Genomic DNA, 19,988 nt, shown 5'->3' with positions numbered 1-19,988 from the left:
ATATAAAAGAAGAAATCTTATTGAAAAAATAGGCACTTGGAAACCCAGAGAGGTCCTACGTACAAAAGGAAAGCCAAATATTTGTGGTAGTTAGTCACCATTATAAATAGATTTCACAGCAGCAAATCAAATGCAACATTAAATAATTATGAAATAAAAGTAAACATTTTGTAAAAATATGACACGATGGAGTAGAAGGTTAGTTCATGATGGGTAGATGTCAGAAGTAGGTGTTCTTAGAATTTAATGTTTCTACTTAATATTAACATTGAAACTTCAATTCCCTGTGAAAAGAATAACTAGGTAGGATACTGGAGTTTTCTCTCTTTTCACAAAATAGCCAGACTGCCGTTACACATTATCTATTTCCCAAGCTCCAAACTGAAGGGAAAAGAACCTATTTACTCTCTCATAAAATAGGTAAAATTCTGTATTCCAGCCAAGAAACAAAATAAAAACAGAGAGGTGATACACAGCCAAAGAATTATTTTCAAACTGTAGTAAGAAGGAACTGTACTCAAAATAGTCAACACCCATAATAACACAAAATAAAATATACACACACACATTAAAACGACACCCCCCCGCAAAAAAGTGAACCTTCCTACACCCCCCAAAAAGCCTGCTTCTCAAGCTATTTTCATTATTGGCCATTTTCAGTAAGAAATTTCCTAAAAGTCAGCTGTCTGTGACAGTGGAGTGTTTATTTCTGGGTCCTTCTCATGGCCTGCTGGAGAATTTTACTAAATTATAGTTCAGTAGCTGGACAGAGTTCCATGTACAGTTGTCTAACTGCCTGTGGTATTGGTCGAGATTGGGTCAGTAGTTTTTGGTCGTCTTGTGTGTTTGGAACCTGAGTTCACTGTCTCATGGTTCTCAGTGCTTACGGACTAATGAGCTGTGGCATCACTGTGAAGCTGTGATCATGCACCCAGGTAACAAGTCACACCTGAACATCTGGGGAGACAGTCACGTACTATTTTATCCAAACTTGACAACTTTTCAGTACACATTTAATCTGGAGTGCACAAAAACGTCTGCTTCTGTTCCATAACTGACTTTAGCATTTCTTAATTTTGCCTGTGGAGTGAATAGTTCGGTCAAGTGATGTGGCAAAACATGAAACATTTGAAAACAGACCCATCTCGGGGCGCCTGGGTGGCGCAGTCGGTTAAGCGTCCGACTTCAGCCAGGTCACGATCTCGCGGTCCGGGAGTTCGAGCCCTGCGTCAGGCTCTGGGCTGATGGCTCAGAGCCTGGAGCCTGTTTCTGATTCTGTGTCTCCCTCTCTCTCTGCCCCTCCCCCATTCATGCTCTGTCTCTCTCTGTCCCAAAAATAAATAAACGTTGAAAAAAAAATTAAAAAAAAAAAAAAAAAGAAAACAGACCCATCTCAAAGTATTCTAAAGAATCAAGGTCCTGATAAAACCGATGGCTTCATGTTTCTCATTCTAAAACTTTGCAATAGTTGGTTACCATAAAAATACATAAACATATCTCAATGGAAATATATTGAGCACATTTACAAACACGAGGGTATTGAAGAAAAACCAGGGAAAGTTCACACAAAGTTGTATAAGTTGTTAAAAATGACAAGGTGACCACACACTAAAATAGGTATGTTTCAAGGGAGAAATAGCAGACGCCAATGGTAATTTTTCTGAAGTAAATGATGAACACAGAATAAATATCAGAGAGAAAAGAACAGCTCTTTAGGATATCAGCAGGTGCTTTCAAAAGTGAATTTAAGAATAAATACCCTTAAAAAGGGAATTCACCTTCCTTTTTTACTTCTTATGTGTCAGCCACATACCTGTACCAATGTTCAAAAAGCCAATGCTCCACCGGTTCCTACACCATTGAGTTAAAACTGTTGAGAGGCTTTTATCTTTGTACTCAGTAAGAATATGGTGAAATGAGATCATTTGGTTTCATACTTTAATTTTGCATCTTAACCTTCATTACACACTGTGAAACAGAAGAGCACCATTTCACTGCAGTCTGCCTGTTGACACATATTATTTTTGACCCTGTTTTTTCACTGTACCCTAAAATAGCATTATGTGGTAGGTCATTGGTTCCTGCCATTTCCAATATGTACAGCACTACCATATGCATTTCACTGTTTATGTACCTACTCCCCTTGGCTAGATTGTGAGCTTTTTAAAGACAGAAAGTATGTCTTATCGCTCTCCCAGTCTTTAATCTATCATAGTGCATGGTATGTAGTAGGTATTCTATAAATATTCCCTTAAAAATGTTCTATATATTCCTGCAATTCAACATATCTACCATGTTTTAAATTCAGAGTATTCTCTTCCGAGTCCTATTTCAGACTTGCCTTTTATTTTAAAATCAGGCAAACAGGCACTCCAAACTTGTTTCCCTGTGTTAAGCTAACATCGGCATTTAAAAAAATAATATGCCACTATGATTTTCACTAAACTAGGGAAGGTTATTTTGGAGCTTCTGGGACTTTAGATATTTGAAGTAGTAATTACTTCCTCCACAAATGTTACCTTTTACAGTCAAATACTGCTTTCCCGTAGCAGTTCAACTTTTTACTTAATGGAAAATGTCTTTTATTTACAATTCACCATACCATACTATTATACATAGTAATTCTCCTTTTATTTGTTTTAGTAGCACTGTAAAGTTGATGAGGCATTATCATAATAATGATAGTAGCTTACATTTATTCAGTATTTATTTTGTGCCAAGTGTTTAAGTCCTTTACATGAGCCTGAGCTATGTCAATTAATACCCACGTAAAATTTATGATTTGTGTGATTTTATATATCTCTATCTCTCTATCTATGTATCTAGTCTTAGGTAATTTTCCGACTAGTAAGCAGTGTGGTCAGGATAATAATTCAGGGAGAACCAACTCCAGATTTTTCATTCTTCGTTCTTTAAAGATCTGATGATCCAGCAACAAAATTTGGTACCATATATTGCGTAATTCTAGAACCATGACCCGTTTTAGTGAGGTACTTGTGTTACCATTATAAAGCAAGCAACATATGTGAGACTGTACTTATTTAAATGCTATCAAGTTACTGCAACCAAGACTCTAAGAGTATTTTTTTCCATATTGAATGGATAAGATATCAACTCTTAGCTTATGATCATCAGCATTTCAATTAAAACTGACTGTTATCACTTACAACTTACCGTAGACTTGGGTTTGGTTCCAAAACTGGCCACTGGGGTGGAAGATGGTAGGTCACTGGATTCGGTGTTAGAAGACAAATTTGTTGGCGCCTGATTCATTGAAATGGTGTCCGCTCCACTTTCAGATCCTGACTCCAGATCCTATCAGAAAAACGTATTGATATGAAAGGCATGTACATGCTCTCTGCATGCCTTTTTCCCTGCCACCCACATCTTTCCACCTTCTCCTTTTCCCAACACACACTGAAGATGCTAAAGAGTTGCTGACAATATGGGTGCGTGGGTGGCTCGGTCGGTTAAGTGTCCAACTTCGGCTCAGGTCATGATCTCACGGTTTGTGAATTCGAGCCCCGCATTGGGCTCTGTGCTGACAGCTCGGAGCCTGGAGCCTGCTTCAGATTATGTGCTTCCCTCTCTTTCTCTGTCCCTCCCCTGCTCTCACTCTGTCTCAGTCTCAATCAAAAATAAATAACATTAAAAGAAATTTTAGAAACAGTTAGTGACAACTGACACTGACATGTCACTCATAACCATACACTATTTTGTAATAACAATTGTACTCTTCAGAGGGTCTGATTTTAGACAGAAAATACTGGTAATTCTTTGGTAATTAAACAGCTCATTGAAAATTGGAATGGGAGGTAGTGGGAGCTAGCTGGGGCACTGCAGTTAAGTCAGGAGGTAGAAGCCCATAGATACCCCTTCCTCACTATATGATCATGAGTAACTCACTTCACATCCTTTATGCGACAGGGTCACTGTGAACGTCAAATGAAAACACAGTTCTCATTTCTCCTCACCTCACCCTCTTCTACACGCCCATCAGACCTCCATGGTGACCCCTACCACAATGGCTTGAAATCATTTAGCTCAAGTGTCTATCTACCTAATAAACTATGAGCTATATGAGGGGTAGGAATTAGGTTTTGACATGTGTGATTCAATTCTCTCACTTGGAAATGGATGTTAATAGAGTTCTGGTACAAGATGGTGACACAGGAAGACTTTGATATCACCTCCTCCATGGAACACACCAAATTCGACCTATTAATAGAACAGTTCCTCGTGAAGAAGAACTGCAGATTGACTGAACAGCTACCGAACAACCAAAGGCAGAGAGAATGGCAAGAGAACAGCAAGAGAGATGGATGCTAACCAAGGGAACGCCACCACAACACTGCAATCTGCAGTGGGGAGGGATAGCACTGAGGAACCGGGAACAGATCCCTCCGTCTTTGGGCACAGAAAAAAAAACAAACATTGTTTAAAAGAGCAACTGGACAGAAAAGAGACTTCAACAGAAGTCTGCCAAGCTGCAGAGGAATTATGAGAAACCTCTCCAGGTCAGAGGGACCGGAGAATGGCCTGGTTTATATTCCCACCCCACCTTAAAAGCCTAGACAGGAGCAGGGTCCAGACACCGTAACAGGCAGGCCCAGTCATCTCAGGGAGCTTGTAACTTCAGCAAGCTCAGGGTCCACAAGCCCATGCTAGCCCTAGTCACGTAGACACAGAAAAGAGAAGTCAAAGTTTAAAAGGGCTGAGGCGCTGCGGGAATGCTCTCTCTCCTTCAACCTTAAAAGCCCAGGCCATAGCAGGATTTGCCTGCTGTGAAGAGGTTTGGAAACCATAAATGGAGGGTCCTGATGCCTCAGAAGGCAGGTCTTGATGCCATAACTGATGAATCCAGTCATCACAGGGAGTTTGCCACCTCAGTGAGCCCAGGGTCCACAAGCCCACAAGCCCAGTTACCCTGTAGTGTTGGGGCACAGAAAATAGGCCATGGCTTTGTAGGGGTTTTGTTATTTAATTTTTTTAACTGTTTATTTGCTTTTGAGAGACAGAGAGAGACAGAGCACAAACGGGTGAGGGGCAGAGAGGGACACAGACCTGAAGCAGGCTCCAGGCTCTGAGCTGTCAGCACAGAGCCCGATGTGGGACTTGAACTCATGAACCTTGAGATCATGACCTGAGCTGAAGTCGGACGCTTAATTGACTAAGCCACCCAGGCGCCCTATTTCTTTAGTTTTAAAATGTTTATTTATTTTGGAGAGAGAGCGCGCGTGCGTGCGAGTGGGGGATGGGCAGAGAGAGAGGGAGACACAGAATCCCAAGCAGGCTCTAGTCTCTGAGCTGTCAGCACAGAACCTGACGAGGGACTTGAACTCACAAACCATAAGATCATCACCTGAGGTGAAGTCAGATGCTTAATGAACTGAGCCACCTAGGTATCCCTAAATTTTTACTTTTTAATTAAATGTATACATGGTTTTTTTGTTGATGTTGTTTGTTTTTTTACTTTTTAAAATGTGTCTTGTTGGGCGCCTAGGTGGCTCAGTCAGTTAAGCGTCTGACTTCAGCTCAGGTCATGATCTTACAGTTTGCAGGCACTGACAGTTCAGAGTCTGGAGCCTGCTGCTGATTCTGTGTCCCCCTCTCTCTCTGCCCCTTCCCAGCTCATGATCTGTCTCTCTCTCAAAAATAAGTAAACACTAAAAAAATTGTCTTGTTTTAATTTTTTCTTTTTGATTTTGTTCTTTTTTTTCTTTTCTTTTTTCCTTTTCTGTTCTATTTTCTTACTTTCTTTCATTATTATTTTTCTTATTCTTTCTGTAAAGGCCATGATTTAAAAAAAAAAATTACTACCATATACAGTCATAGCTCCAGCCAGCCAGCAAAAGTCACTAAGCCCACGGTCTGCATAGGGGACACCATACACAAGACAACTCCCTGAACTTGAGAAGTAGCTGTTTCATCTAATCCGTAGACACAAACACAGGAAGTCAAGCAAATGGGGAGCTAGAGGAATATGCTCCACAAGAAAGAACAAGAAAAACCCTCAAAAAATAACTAAATGAAACAGAGATAAGCAACATGCCTGATAAAGTATTTAATGATCATAAAGATGCCCACTGGACTAGAAAAAAAAAAAAGAATGGAAGATCTCAGTAAGACCTTCAAAAAAGAGAAAGAAAATATTAAAAGGTGAAGAAATAGAAGAAAAGAAAAGGTGAAGAATACAATAACTGAAATAAAAAAAAACATACTAAAGGGAATCAACAGTACATGAGAGGATGCAGACAAATGTATCAGTGATCTAGAAGAAAGGATAATGGAAAGCAAACAAGCTTTGATGAAGGAACAGCAAAAAGAGAAAAAAACGTTTTAAACAATGAGGATAGATTAAGAGATCTTGGACAACACCAAGTGAACAAAGATTCTCATTATAGGGATCCTGAAGAAGAGAGAGAGAAAGGTGCAGAAAACTTTTCTGAAGAAATAATAACTGAATACTTCCTTAAACTTGGAGGGAAATAGACATCTAAGTCCAAGAAGCACAGAGAGTTCCAAACAAGATGAACCCAAGGAGTTCCACGCTATGGCACATAGTAATAAAATGTCAAAGGTTAAAGATAAAGAGAGTATCTTAAAACTATCCAGAGACAAACAGAAAGTTACCTACAAGGAAAAACCTGTAAGGCTATCAACTAATTTTTCAGCAGAAACTTTGTAAGTCAGAAGGGAGTGACATACATGATATTTCAAAGTGTTTAAGCAGAAAAAAAAGCCCTATAAAAAAGAATATTCTATTTGACAAGGTTATCATTCAGATCTTAAGGAGAGATAAAGGGTTTTCCAGACAAACAAAAGATAAAGGAATTTAACACTGCTATACCAGCCTTACAAGAAATGTTAAAAGGACTTCTGTAAGTGGAAAAGAAGTGGCTATAATTAGACATAAGGAAAATATGAATAAAAAATAATAAATAAAATATGGCAACATATATGTAAAATGTCAAAAAGGGAGTAAAAAGGAATGATAAAGGGAAAAAGAAAAAGCAAGATTTTCCTTCCTTCCTTCCTTGTGTTTGAACTTACATGACCATCAAATGAATATGAACTGCTATCAACTCAGAATGTTATATATGAACCTCATGGAAACCACAGACCCAAAACCTATGATAGATAAACAAAAAATAAAAAAAGCCAAACAAAACACTATAGATATTCATCAATCACAAAGAAAGCAAGAAAATAAGGAACAAAAAAGAACTACAAAAATGACCAACAGGCATTGCCAAATTGCCAAAAAAAATGGCAATAGGCATATACCTATCAATAATTACCTTAAATGAAAATGGCCTAAATACTTTAATCAAAAGATACAGAATGACAGAATTGATAAAACAACAACAACAAAAACCAAGACCCATCTATATGCTGTCTACAAGAAATTTACCTCACCTAAAGACATATATATATAGTATGAAAGCGAAAGGGATGGAAAAACATTCACTATGCAAATGGAAGTCGAAAAAAAAGTTAGGTAGCAATACTTGTATCAGACAAAATAGACTTTAAGCGACTGTAACAGGATAAAGGAGGACATTATATAATGATAAATGGATCAGTTCAACAAGAAGATATAACACTTGTGAATATCTACACACCTAACCTGGAGCACCTAAATACAAAAAACAAATATTAATGGACATAAAGAGAGAAATTTATGGTAATACAATAATACTAGGGTACTTAAGACTCTACTTATATCAATGGATAGATAATACAGGTAAAATCAATAAAGAAACAATGTCTTTGAATGACATACTGGATCAGATGGACATAACAGAATATTCCATCCAAAAACAACAAAATATATAGTATTTTCAAGTGCACATGAAACATTGTCCATAATGAATCCACCCACATATTAGGCCATAAAACAGGATAAGAATATTGAAATCAAACAACACATCTTTTCTTACCACAATGGTATGAAAATAGAAGTAAATCACAAGAAAAATACTGGAAAAAACACAAACACATGAAGACTAAACAAGATGATACTAAACAACCAATAGATCAATGAAGCAAACAAAGAAGAAATAAAAAAAACACATGGAGACAAATGACTATGAAAGCACAGTGGTCCAAAATCTATGGGACACAGCAAAAGCAGTTCCAAAAAGGAAGTATAAAGCAATACAGGTCTACCTCAAGAAATTAGAAAAAAATCAAATAAACAATCTTAGTTTACAGCTAAAGAACTAGAATAAGAATAAACAAAGCCCAAGATGAGTAGAAGAAAAATAAAGATCAGAGCAGGAATAAATGACATAGAGCCAAAAAAAAAAAAAAAAAAGAGAGAGAGAGAGAGAGAGACAAAGAAAGAAAAGAAAAAAAGAAAGAAAAAGTCAATGAAAACAAGACCAGGTTCTTTGAAAACATAAAATTAAACCCTTAACCATACTCATTAAGTAAAAAGAAGAAAGGACCCAAATAAATAAAGTGACAAATGAGAGAGGAGAAACAACAACTGACACCTCAGAAATACAAAGGAGTATTAAGAAAATACTACGAAAAATTACATGCCAACAAACTGGCAACAGAAGAAATGGATAAATTCCTAGAAACATACAATCTTCTAAAACAAGTAATGAATTGTTTTACAAGTAATAAAATTGAACTGACAATCAAAAAAAAAAAAAACTACCAAAAAATAAATGTCTAGTTTCAGATAGATTCACAAGGGAATTCTATCAGACATTTAAAGAAGATTTAATACCTATTCTCCTCAAACTATTCCAAAAATATAGAAGAGGAAGAAAAGCTTCCAAATGCATTCTACAAGGTGGGCATTACTCTGATACCAAAACCAGACAAAGATACCACAAAAAAGGAAAACTACAGGCCAATATTCCTGATGAACAAAGATGCAAAAATCTTCAACAAAATATTAGCAAATCACATACAACAATGCATTAAAAAGATCATTCATCATGATCAGGTGGGAGTTATTCCTGGAATGCAAAGGTGATTGGCTCAATATTCACAAATCAAACAACATCATACACCACATCAAACCGAAGATAAAAATCATATGATCATCTCAATAGATGCAGAAAAAGCATTTGACAAGATTCAACATCCATTCATGATAAAAACTCCCAACAAAATGGGGTTAGAAGGAACAGACTTCAACATAATAAAGGCCATATATGAAAACCTAAAGCTTACACCATCCTCAATGGTGAAAAACTGAGAGCTTTTCCTCTAAGATCAGGAACAAGATAAGAATGTCCACTTTCACCACTTTTATTTAAAATAGTACTGTAAGTCCTAGCACAGCATTCATATTGGTAAAGAAGTTAAACTGTTACTATTTACAGATTACGTGATACTAGAAATAGCCCTAAAAACTCCACCAAATAACTACTAGAAGTATAAATAACTGCAATAAAGTGGCAGGAAAAAAATTTAATACACAAAATTGGCAGCATTTCTATAAACTAACAACAAAATAGCAGAAAGAGAAATTTGAAAAAACAAGGTTTACAACTGCACCAAAAAGAATAAAATAGCTAGGAATAAACTTAACCAAAGACGTGAAAGATCTGTATTCTTAAAACATAAAACACTGATGAAAGAAATTAAATGTGACACAAATAAATGAAAATATATTGTTTTTATTGGTTGGAAGAATCAATATTGTCAAAATGTCCATATTAGCCATAGCAATATACACATTAAATGCAATTTCTATCAAAATAACAACATTCTTCACAAAACCAGAACAAGTAATACTAAAATTTGTATGGAATCACAAAAGACTCCAAAGAGCCAAAGCAATCCTGATAAAGAAAAACAAAACTGGAGGTATTACAACCCCAGATTTCAACTACAAATCTGTAGTAATCAAAACAGTGGAGTACTGGCACAGAATAGACACATGTATCAATAGAACAGAATAGAGAGCACAGAAATAAAGTCACATTTATATGGTCAATTAATCTATGACAAAGGAGGCAAGAACATACACAATGGGGAAGACAGCCTTTTCAATAAATGGTGCTGGGAAAAATGACAGCTACATGTAAAAGAATGACACTAGATCACGTTCTAACACCATACAAAAAAATAAACTCAAAATGGATTAAAGGCTAAATGTAAAACCTGAAACCACAGAAAAAGAGAACATAGGCAGTAATTTCTCTAACATCAGCCATAGCAACACTTTTCTAGATATGTCTCTTAAGGCAAGGTAACCAAAGCAAAAAATAAACTACTGAGACTGTATCAAAATAAAAAGCTTTTGCACAGTAAAAGAAATCATCAACAAAACAAAAAGACAACTGACTGAATGGGATAATATATTTGCAAATGATATATCCAATAATATACAAAATATATAAAGAGCTTATACAACTCAACACCAAAAAAAAACCAATTTGTTAAAAAATGGGCAGAGGACCTAAATAGATATTTTTCTAAAGATGTAAATGTGGTCAATAGAAACATGAGAAGATGTTAAACATCACTAATCATCAGGGAAACATAAATCAAACTCACAATGAGATATCACACCATACCTGTTAGAATGGCTAAAATCAAGAAGACAAGGAACAAAGAGTGTTGGCAAACAAGTGGAGAAAAAGGACCCCTCGTACACTGTTGGGGAGAATGCAAACTGGTACAACCACTGTGGAAAAGAGTATGGAGGCTCTTTAAAAAATTAAAATATAAATATCATATGATCTAGTAACTCTACTATTGGGTATTTAATCCAGGGAAAATGAAAACAATAACTCATGTATCCACCCCTATGTTTATTGCAACACTATTTACAATAGAATAGCCAAGACATGGAAGCAACATAGGTGTCCATCAACAGATGAATGGTGTGTGTATACGTGTGTGTGTGTGTGTGTGTGTATCTATATATCTATATGTGTGTGTGTGTAATGGAATACTATGTGTGTGTATGTATATATACATATATATGTATTTATATATTTATATTTATATAATGGAATACTACATGGCCATAAAAAGGATGAGATCATGCCATTTGAGTAACATGGATGGACTTAGAGGGTACTGAAATAAGCCAGAGTGAGAAAGACAAATACAGTATGATTCCACACATAAATGGAATCTAATACAAGCGAGTGAACAAAAATAGAATCAGAATTATAAATACAGAAAACAAACTGATGGTTGCTAGAAGGAAGAGGGGTGAGGAGTTGAACAAAGGGTAAAGAGGAGAGGGAAATACAGGCCTTCCATTTACGGAATGAGTTAAGTCATGGGAATAAAAAGCAGGATATAAGGAATACAGTCAATAATATTGTAATAGCAATGTAATAGGACGGATGGTATCTATGCTTGTGGTGAACATAATATCTAAGCTTGTCAAATCACTAAGTTGTATACCTGAAACTAACATAACTGTGCATCAACTATAGTCAAATTAAAAAAAAAAGGGAATGGGTATAATAATAGCATTCACTCATAGAGTTTCACAAGGGTTAAACAAGATATATGCAAAGTACATGTAACTGGCACATAATAATTTTCATTAAATGTTTCCCTTTACTATAAATACTGTTATTATTAGTATCATGATATCTTCCTAAAACTAGTACACAGTATGTATATAAGACATGTCTGCTGAGTAGATGCATTTACATGGCAACTTCATCAAAGGCAGTACATTAATCCATCAAATGTTCTATTTGTGTTATAAGGTAGCCTCAGAGCATAAAGGAAAATTGAGGGTGAAGGGAATGTAAATGGGAAGAAGCAGAGGTATATATCACTCTACAATTTTAACCTGAGAGAATATGAGTGAAACACCTCTGTGCCTACTCTTTACAACTCAACTTTCTCATGCCCACATGGCTGCATACCATCTATACTACATTTATACTTTCTGGCCTTATGTTCTATTATTCTCTTGTTTCTTGGTATTTTTCAGCCATACTGGTTGTTTCCCAGTTCTTCTAAAACACCATATTGGTTTCTACAGTAGGGACTATGTCCTTCTTGTCTCTTGACTCAGAGTTTCCTTTTGTTGGCCCGTTCTTGTCAAATCAGGTCTCAGCTTGAATATTTATTGACATTTCAAGCTAAAGTAGTTTCCTTCCTTCAACCTCCACAGTATATAATTCTCTATTTCATAATCAATTACCTTGCTTATTTATTACAAATCAACTGTATCCATCTATCATCCTATTTATCTACCCATCAGTCGTTCGGTCCATCCATCCATCCATCCATTCATCCATCATCCATCATCCATCCATCCACACTCAACTCATCCCTTTTTCCAATATCTGCTTCCCTCTATGAGAATCTATGTATCACAAAAGCAGGGACTTCACCGCTCTTGTTCACTGATATATCACCAGATCTTAGAATAGTGCCTGTCATGTAAAATTCTCATTAAATATTGTTTTAAGAAAGAATAGCTAGACTCAAAAATATTAATATCTCTTTCTTATTCCTCACAATGAAAGTAATTTTTGTAGTTTTTGTTATGAAATTAGAAATCACTAGTAGAACTTAAAGGGTCCAATGAGGAAATAGAGAGGAGTTGGTAAAAGGGTAAAAACTTTCAGGTATAAGATGAATATGGTCTGAGGATCTAATATAAAATATGGTGACTATGGATGATAAGACTACATTAAAAAATAATAATTGAAATTTGCTAAGAGAATAGAACTAAAATGTTCTCACAACAACAACAACAACAACAACACCCAAAGGACAAATATGTGAGGTGATAGATGTGTGAGTTAACTGGATGATGGGAATCTTTTCACATACATACAAATATCAAATCACCACAATGTACATTTTAAGTACTTTACAGTTTTATTTATCAATTATACCTTAATAAAGCTTAAAGTAAAAGAAAATTAAGAAACAAGACTGAAATATAAATGGAATATCTCAACAGAGCAATAACTAAGGAAACTGAAGTAGTAATAAAAAATTTTCCAACACTGGAAAGGCCAAGACCAGATAGTTTCACTGATGAATTCTACCAAACATTTAAAAAAGAATTAATGTCAGTCCTTCCAAAACTCTTCCAAAAAACTGAAGAGAAGGGATTACTCCCAAACTCATTTTACAAAGCCAGAATTGCCCTATTACCAGAGCCAGATAAAGACACCACAAAACAAAATGAAACAAAAACCAAAAAAATAAGCTATAGGCCAATATCCTTGATATAGATGCAAAAATTTTCAACAGAACTCTAGCAAACAGAATTCAAGAGCACATTAAAAGCACATTACATCATGTCCAAATGGTATTTATCCATGGGATGCAAGTATGTTCAATACACACAAGTCAACAAGTGTGAGGTACCACAATAACAGAATAAAAGATAAAAATCTTATGATCATCGCAATAGATGAAGAAAAAGTATTTGACAAAAATCAATAGTCTCTCATAATAAAAGCTCTCAACAAACTGTGCATGAAGGAAGGTATATGAATATAACAAATGCCATGCATGACAAACCTACAACTAACATCATATTCTATGATGAAAAAATGAAAACTTTTCCTCTAAAATCAGCACCATGACAAAGGCATCCACTCCCATCACCTCTCTTCATTATAGTACTGGAAGTTCTAGCCAGAGTGAGCGAGCGCGCAGGCAGGCAAATAAATAAACAAACAAACAAATAAATAAATAAATGTATGTCATCCTAAATGGAAGCAAAATTGTCTCTGTTTCAGATGACATGATATTGTATACTATATACAGAAAACCCTAACAACTCACCAAAAAAACTGTAAGAATTAAAAATAATCAGTAAAGTTACAGGATACAAATGAAAATACAAAATTAGTATCAGCATATAGAAATTAATTGCATTTCTATACAATAACAACAAACTATTGGAAAGAGAAATAAAACAATGCCATCTATAATAGCACAAACATAATAAAATGCTTAGTAATATATTTAACTAATAAGGTGAAATATCTCTACTGTGAAAACTAAAAGACACTGATAAAAGTGACTAAAGAATACACAAGTAAATGAAAAGCCATCCTGTGTATGTGGATCAGAAAAATTAATAAATTGCAAAAATGTTCATACTACCTAAAATGATCCACAGATTCAATGTAATTCCAATCAAAATTTCAACAGCATTTTTTACAGGAACAGAAAAAAATAGTCTTAAAATTCACATGGAACTACAAAAGACCCCAAAGATCCACAGCAATCTTGAAAAAGAAGAATAAAAGTGTAGTGATCAAAACAACATGGCACTAACACAAAACAGACACATAGATCAATGGAACAGAATAGGGACCAGAAATAAGTCCATAAAGTTTTCCCAAAAAAATTAAAAACAGAACCACCATATTATCCAGAAATCCCCCTTCTGGGTATATATCTGAAGGAAATGAAATCAGCGTCTTAAAAAGATACCTGTACTCCAATGTTCACTGCTGCATTATTCACAATGGGAAAGACATGGAAACAACCTAAGTATGTTGTTACTTTGACAGATAAATGGATAAATAAAATGTGGCATATGTGTATATGTATGTATATATATATATATATATATATGTAATTTATGTATATATGCATATATGTGTGTGTGTGTATGTGTACGTGTGTGTGTGTGTGTATATGTATACGTATATGTATATTGAGAGAGAAAAAGAGAGAGAAAAGCGGGGAATCCTATCATTTGTGATAACATAGATGGCCTCTGAGGGTATTATGCTAAGTGAAATAAGTCAGACAGAGAAAAGCAAATATGGTATGATCTTACTTTTACAGAATCTAAAACAATGCAAATGCCTACAAACAGAGTAGAATGGTGGTTGACCTGGGCTGGGGGTGGAGGAAATGAGGCAGTCATGATTAGTGATTAAGTGGTGATTAGAGACATAAACTTTCATGGCACCTGAGTGGCTTAGTCAGTTGAGTGTCAACTTTGGTTCAGGTTGTGATCTCGCGGTTGCTGGGTTCAAGCCCCGCGTCCCGCTCTGTGCTGACAGCCTGGAGCCTGCGGCCTACTTCAGATTCTGTTTCTCAATCTCTCTGCCCCTCCCCTGCTCATGCTCTGTCTCTCTCTCTCTCTTAAAAATTAATAAACATTAAAAAATCTAAAAAAAAGAAGACACAAACTTTCAGTTATAAGGGGAATAAGTTATGGGATCTAATATAAAGCATGGTGACTATAGTTAAGAATACTGTATTATATACTTGAAAGTTGCCAAGAGTAAATTTTAAATGTTCTCAGCACACATACACCCATACACAAAGTAATTATGTGAGGTTATGGGTGTGTTCATTAATCTTGTAGCCAGCATTTTGCAACATATATGTATACTGAATCATAATATTGTACACCTTAAACTTACACAGTGTTGTATGTCACTTATATTTCAATAAGGCTGAAAAAGAGATAAGAGAAAAAAGAGAAACGGTATAAAAGACATACGCAACTAGAGGGTATTATGCTGAGCGAAATTAGAGAAAGACAAATGTCATATGACTTCACTCTTATGAGGAATTTAAGACACAAAACCGATGAACATAAGGGAAGGGAAGCAAAAACAATATAAAAACAAGGAGGGGGACAAAACGTAAGAGACTCTTAAATACAGAGAACAAAAAGAGGTTGCTGGAGGGGTTGTGGGAGGGGGGATGGGTTAAATGGATAAGGGGCATTGAGGAATCTACTCCTGAAATCATTGTTGCGCTATATGCTAACTAACTAGGAGGTAAATTTAAAAATAAATAAATTTTTAAAAATGAGATGTGAAAAAAATGAAAAAAAGACATGCACAACAAAAATGAAACTGCAAGGTAATATTTTAAATATGTGTGTGTGTGCCTGTGTGTGTGTGTGTGTGTGTGTGTGTGTGTACAAACACCCACCTCTAACCAAATTTCTCATGCCCTGAGTGATTTCAAATTAAAGGCTGTTTGTTTGTTTTGCATGAAAAATACAAATATTTTACCAGAAGAGAAATATGATACACTAAAATTTCAACATGAATCAATATCAAATTGACAGTCATAAATAGCAGGTGACTTATAAACATCAAGTGCATAGTCATAAGTAGCAGGTAATTTATAAGCCATTTATGTTTGACCTTTATAGTTGGCAGAACTCCTTTTGCCTTCCTGTTTATAATTTGATTAGGTGATTAACAGGGTAACCTCTTGCCTTTCTAACAACACAACAGTTCTGAGGCAAACTGAAAAATATTTTACAAATCTATCATTTATTTTGTATTTACTTTCTAAAGACAGTACTGTACAGCCATTACCTGCTTCAACATTCACTAGCCCTACTTGACAGACGATGTAGTTAAGTCTTAAGGGAAGTAATTTGAGCAAATTCACACTATGCACCAGGGCTGACATTAAAACTCACCTTTGTCAGACCCCAGAGTTCACAAATACGTAGTTTAGCACAAATCCTTATTATTTTGTTTCCTCTCTATTCACTATGAGATATGACACAGCGGCTCTCAGAATCTCTCACGTCCATTCCTTCTTTTCTTTTTCCACTGCTACCATACCCAAACTAAGTGGCTTCAAGCCCTGAATTAGCATTACTACGGCCACCTAATAATTGTGCTGTGACTCTGCTTTGTGTAATTCATCTTCCACATCATCTTCCTACTAGGCTCCATTCATCACTGTTACTCCATGCTTCAACTGTGCCAGACAACGGGAATATAAAAATCTTGGAATAGTTCCCATTGTGGGAATACAGTCTGATGTGCTATAGTAGAGGTGTATACACAGTACAATTGTGGTGTAAAGAAGTGAGTAGCTAGTGATCCATTGGATATACAGATCTGGAGCCAGCAAAAAGGGGCTCACTGGTGACCCTCACTATGAAGGAAGTCATGGAAGCCATAGTAACTTCCAGGGAGAATATTCTGTCAGACATAGAAAGAACTGAGCCTAAAATCTGGAGATAAGATTTAAGGGGCAAATACAGGGAGAGGAGCCACTGAAATATATGAAAAGTAACTGCTGGGGGTATAGAAGAAAAGGAAAGAGAGGAGCCAGAAGCCACGGGAGCTGTGAAATCCAGGGAGGAGAGGATACTCAATTGTTTCAAATGCTACAGCTAAAGACTGAGAGGTTACTACTGGATTTTTCAGACATGATTTGAGTTGCAGAGAAATGGTAGAGCAGTGGACAAGAATTAAATCAAGGAATATATACTAGATGAAAAGGAGAATAAATCTTGCTCACAAGGGAGGACATGGGAGGAAAAGAGAGAAGAAAAGGAGTACCTACGGATATTTACAGTTGTGAGGCTGCAAAGTTCCTGTCAATGGTCCATTTTCTCTGCCAAGAGGAACATGAGGATGTTTGCTAAGAGAAAGGTGTAAGGGTAGGTCAGGGTTTGGGGAGCATAGTAAAATTTTTGAATAGCTGCCTTGGATTATGGGAAAAGGACCAGGAAGACAAAAAAAAAAATGCTATAGAACCATGTTGGAGGTTCAGCTAAAGGTAGTGAAGTGACCCTGACTTATATGTTTTTTAAGCTTCTCTGTGGCATAGAAGAAATACTCCAAGATATTATCAATAGTTCCTTGTTTACACATTAACTTGAACACAATTAGCAACTTAATATTCAGAATACCTTGTTACTGGGGAAAAAAAAATTCCTTGACTATCAGACAAGGAGGTTCTGGTTCTGGAAATGGTGAACAATTGTGAGTGAACGATGCCTCTTGGGAAGGGTTATAATACAGAAGAATGAGCATATATAAAGATTAATTGTCAGTAAACACTACTCCCTTCTCCATCCCCCACTCACACTGATCCCATGAGATGGGCCATCATTTATCAGCTCTAAGAGACTGGCACACAGTGAGTACTTGGACAAAATCAAGTTTTTGGACTCTAGAGGAGAAAACCAGATCCTGGGCTGCAGTGAACCACCAAGATATAGTCAATTTGCAAGTCTCTATTATCAAGGCAACCTTAAGTCTTTATTTGTATTCTTATTGTAGTGATTTTTCATCTTCAATCCATTCGTAAAGACTCCAGTCTATTATTTTTTACACCCTTTATCATAGGTAGAAAACTCACTCTAGCATTTTCTCATAAGTAATCTCAAACTGAGGTCACGGTTTGACTGTAGTCTTGTCTTTCCTGTTAAACTGTAAATACACAGTGGAGTGTTAGGGTGTGAAAGAGGGAGGTTCTCCTCTGAATCTGGGACAGTGATACTTGCTGGATGATCAAGGTCATAATCATGCTGTTATAATCCCCTTATTCCCTGGTGCAATTATCAAAAGAAATGGAAAGTGCCTGTGGAAAAAATTTTGATGATGAGAGACTTTTAAAATTAGCTTTAAATACCAAGGAACAGAAATAAAGAACAAGGGATGACCTAGAAAAATATAAAGACCAAAAAGATGTTTTTGTCTCTGAGGGCTTCAGGCTATGTCTTATTCATCTTTAGCCCAGTGCCTGGTGTGAGTACATGGGAGAAGGAAAGAGAATAACACAGTATAAATACGTGCTCTGTGCCAGATCTGTGCAATACATCTTAATATATGTTCTCTCATTTACTCCTTCGAACTAGCCATTAGATAGAAAATAATATTGCCTTTTTTTTTTTTACATGAACCTAAAGTTGAGAAATCACATAGTTTTCTTATATTCTTAGATATTCAGTTGTGGAGCTGGTATTTGAATGCAGGTCTATAAATCCCAAAGTTCATAAGGTTTCTATTGTATTAATTTGCCTATTCCAAGTATTTATTGAGCTGAAAACTCAGAAATCGATCTCAATTTATAGAATCAACCATCCTCAGCAATGGTGGTTGTATTCCAGGAGACAGTGCATGCAATATAAAATCTGGTTTATACTTTAAATGGAGGCTGAAGATGTAGATGTAGGCAAATCCTAAAATTATCACCCGAATTTGTCCCTGTTTGTGTTTTGCCTTTACCACTGAACAAAGATACATGTCTACCAGATAAGAGCTGCCTTTCTTTCTGAGATGGAGACAATAATACAGAGATGGGTTGGTTTTTTTCCCCTAAATACATGGGGATTGAGGAAAGTTCAGTATAGATGGAGAGTATAGGGGAGAAATTTAAAAAGACAGGGAGATATTAACAATTCGCATCAGACAACTTCTAAAGAGAAAATGTATGCTATGGCAAAGAAGTACTAAGAAATGCCTCTTGTTGAAAAATATGGTTATTTCTATTTTTATTTTTTAAATTTATTTTAAGAAAGAGAGAGGAAACTGGGGGAGGGGCAAAGGGAGAGAGAGGGAGAAGGAGGGAGAGAGAATCCCTAGCAGGTTTCACACCGCCAGCATGGATCCCGATGCGGGGCTCAAACTCATGAACCATGAGATCATGACCTGAGCTGACATCAGAGGCTTAACTGACTGAGCCACCCAGGCACCCTGGGTTATTTCTGTTTTTAAAAATAATAGAAATGAGTGTAAATATTCTACACACTTTTCATATGTAAAAAAGATTAAAACACCCCTTCTTGTTGGTCTTCAGGTTACTTTGATATTATTAGTTTTTCCATTGGGATCCTGTCCTACTAAAGTATGTGCAAGACACTATTACCAGAGAAGGGGTAATTGATTCTTTCTGGAAAGACAGAAGAAGCTTAGGGCAATATTTCACTGTAAAGAAAATTTGAGATGAATACTAAAGGGTAAGAAATGATTTTCCAGAAGATCACAGACAAAAACGAAAATTTCATTCTACTGGCTTTAAGTTGAAGTATCTAATTTATTTCCCTCTCTCCTTCCTTCCCCTTCCTTCATTCCTTCATTCCTTCCTCTCCCTCTCTACGTCAATCTATCATCTATCATTTGTTTAAGCTATAGGATTCCCAATATGGTCAGCTAGAGAACGCAGTGTGGTGCAGCGGTTAAATGGCATGGCTTGAGATGAAGATTCGCTGGGTACGTACTCCAGCTTTGACGCATATAATTACTAACTTCTCTGTCTTTCATTCATCTGAAAAATGTGAGGAA

At 36.0% G+C, this 19,988-nt stretch overlaps 1 protein-coding gene across 6 annotated transcripts in view; it reads right to left on the bottom strand.

Annotated features, from left to right (window-relative positions):
- The window catches only part of DLC1 (DLC1 Rho GTPase activating protein), a 428,030-nt gene that overhangs the window by 297,897 nt on the left and 110,145 nt on the right, over positions 1–19,988 (bottom strand). For all 6 annotated transcript variants that reach the window (XM_043560345.1, XM_043560365.1, XM_043560417.1 and 3 more), the window contains one exon: positions 3,175–3,315. In XM_043560345.1, the coding sequence (XP_043416280.1) occupies positions 3,175–3,315 (141 nt within the window). The remainder of the gene's footprint in view (positions 1–3,174; positions 3,316–19,988) is intronic.

Source organism: Prionailurus bengalensis, chromosome B1, assembly GCF_016509475.1.
Source record: "Prionailurus bengalensis isolate Pbe53 chromosome B1, Fcat_Pben_1.1_paternal_pri, whole genome shotgun sequence".
Taxonomy (NCBI): Eukaryota; Metazoa; Chordata; class Mammalia; order Carnivora; family Felidae; genus Prionailurus; species Prionailurus bengalensis.
This window is presented reverse-complemented; position numbering and strand designations above follow the sequence as displayed.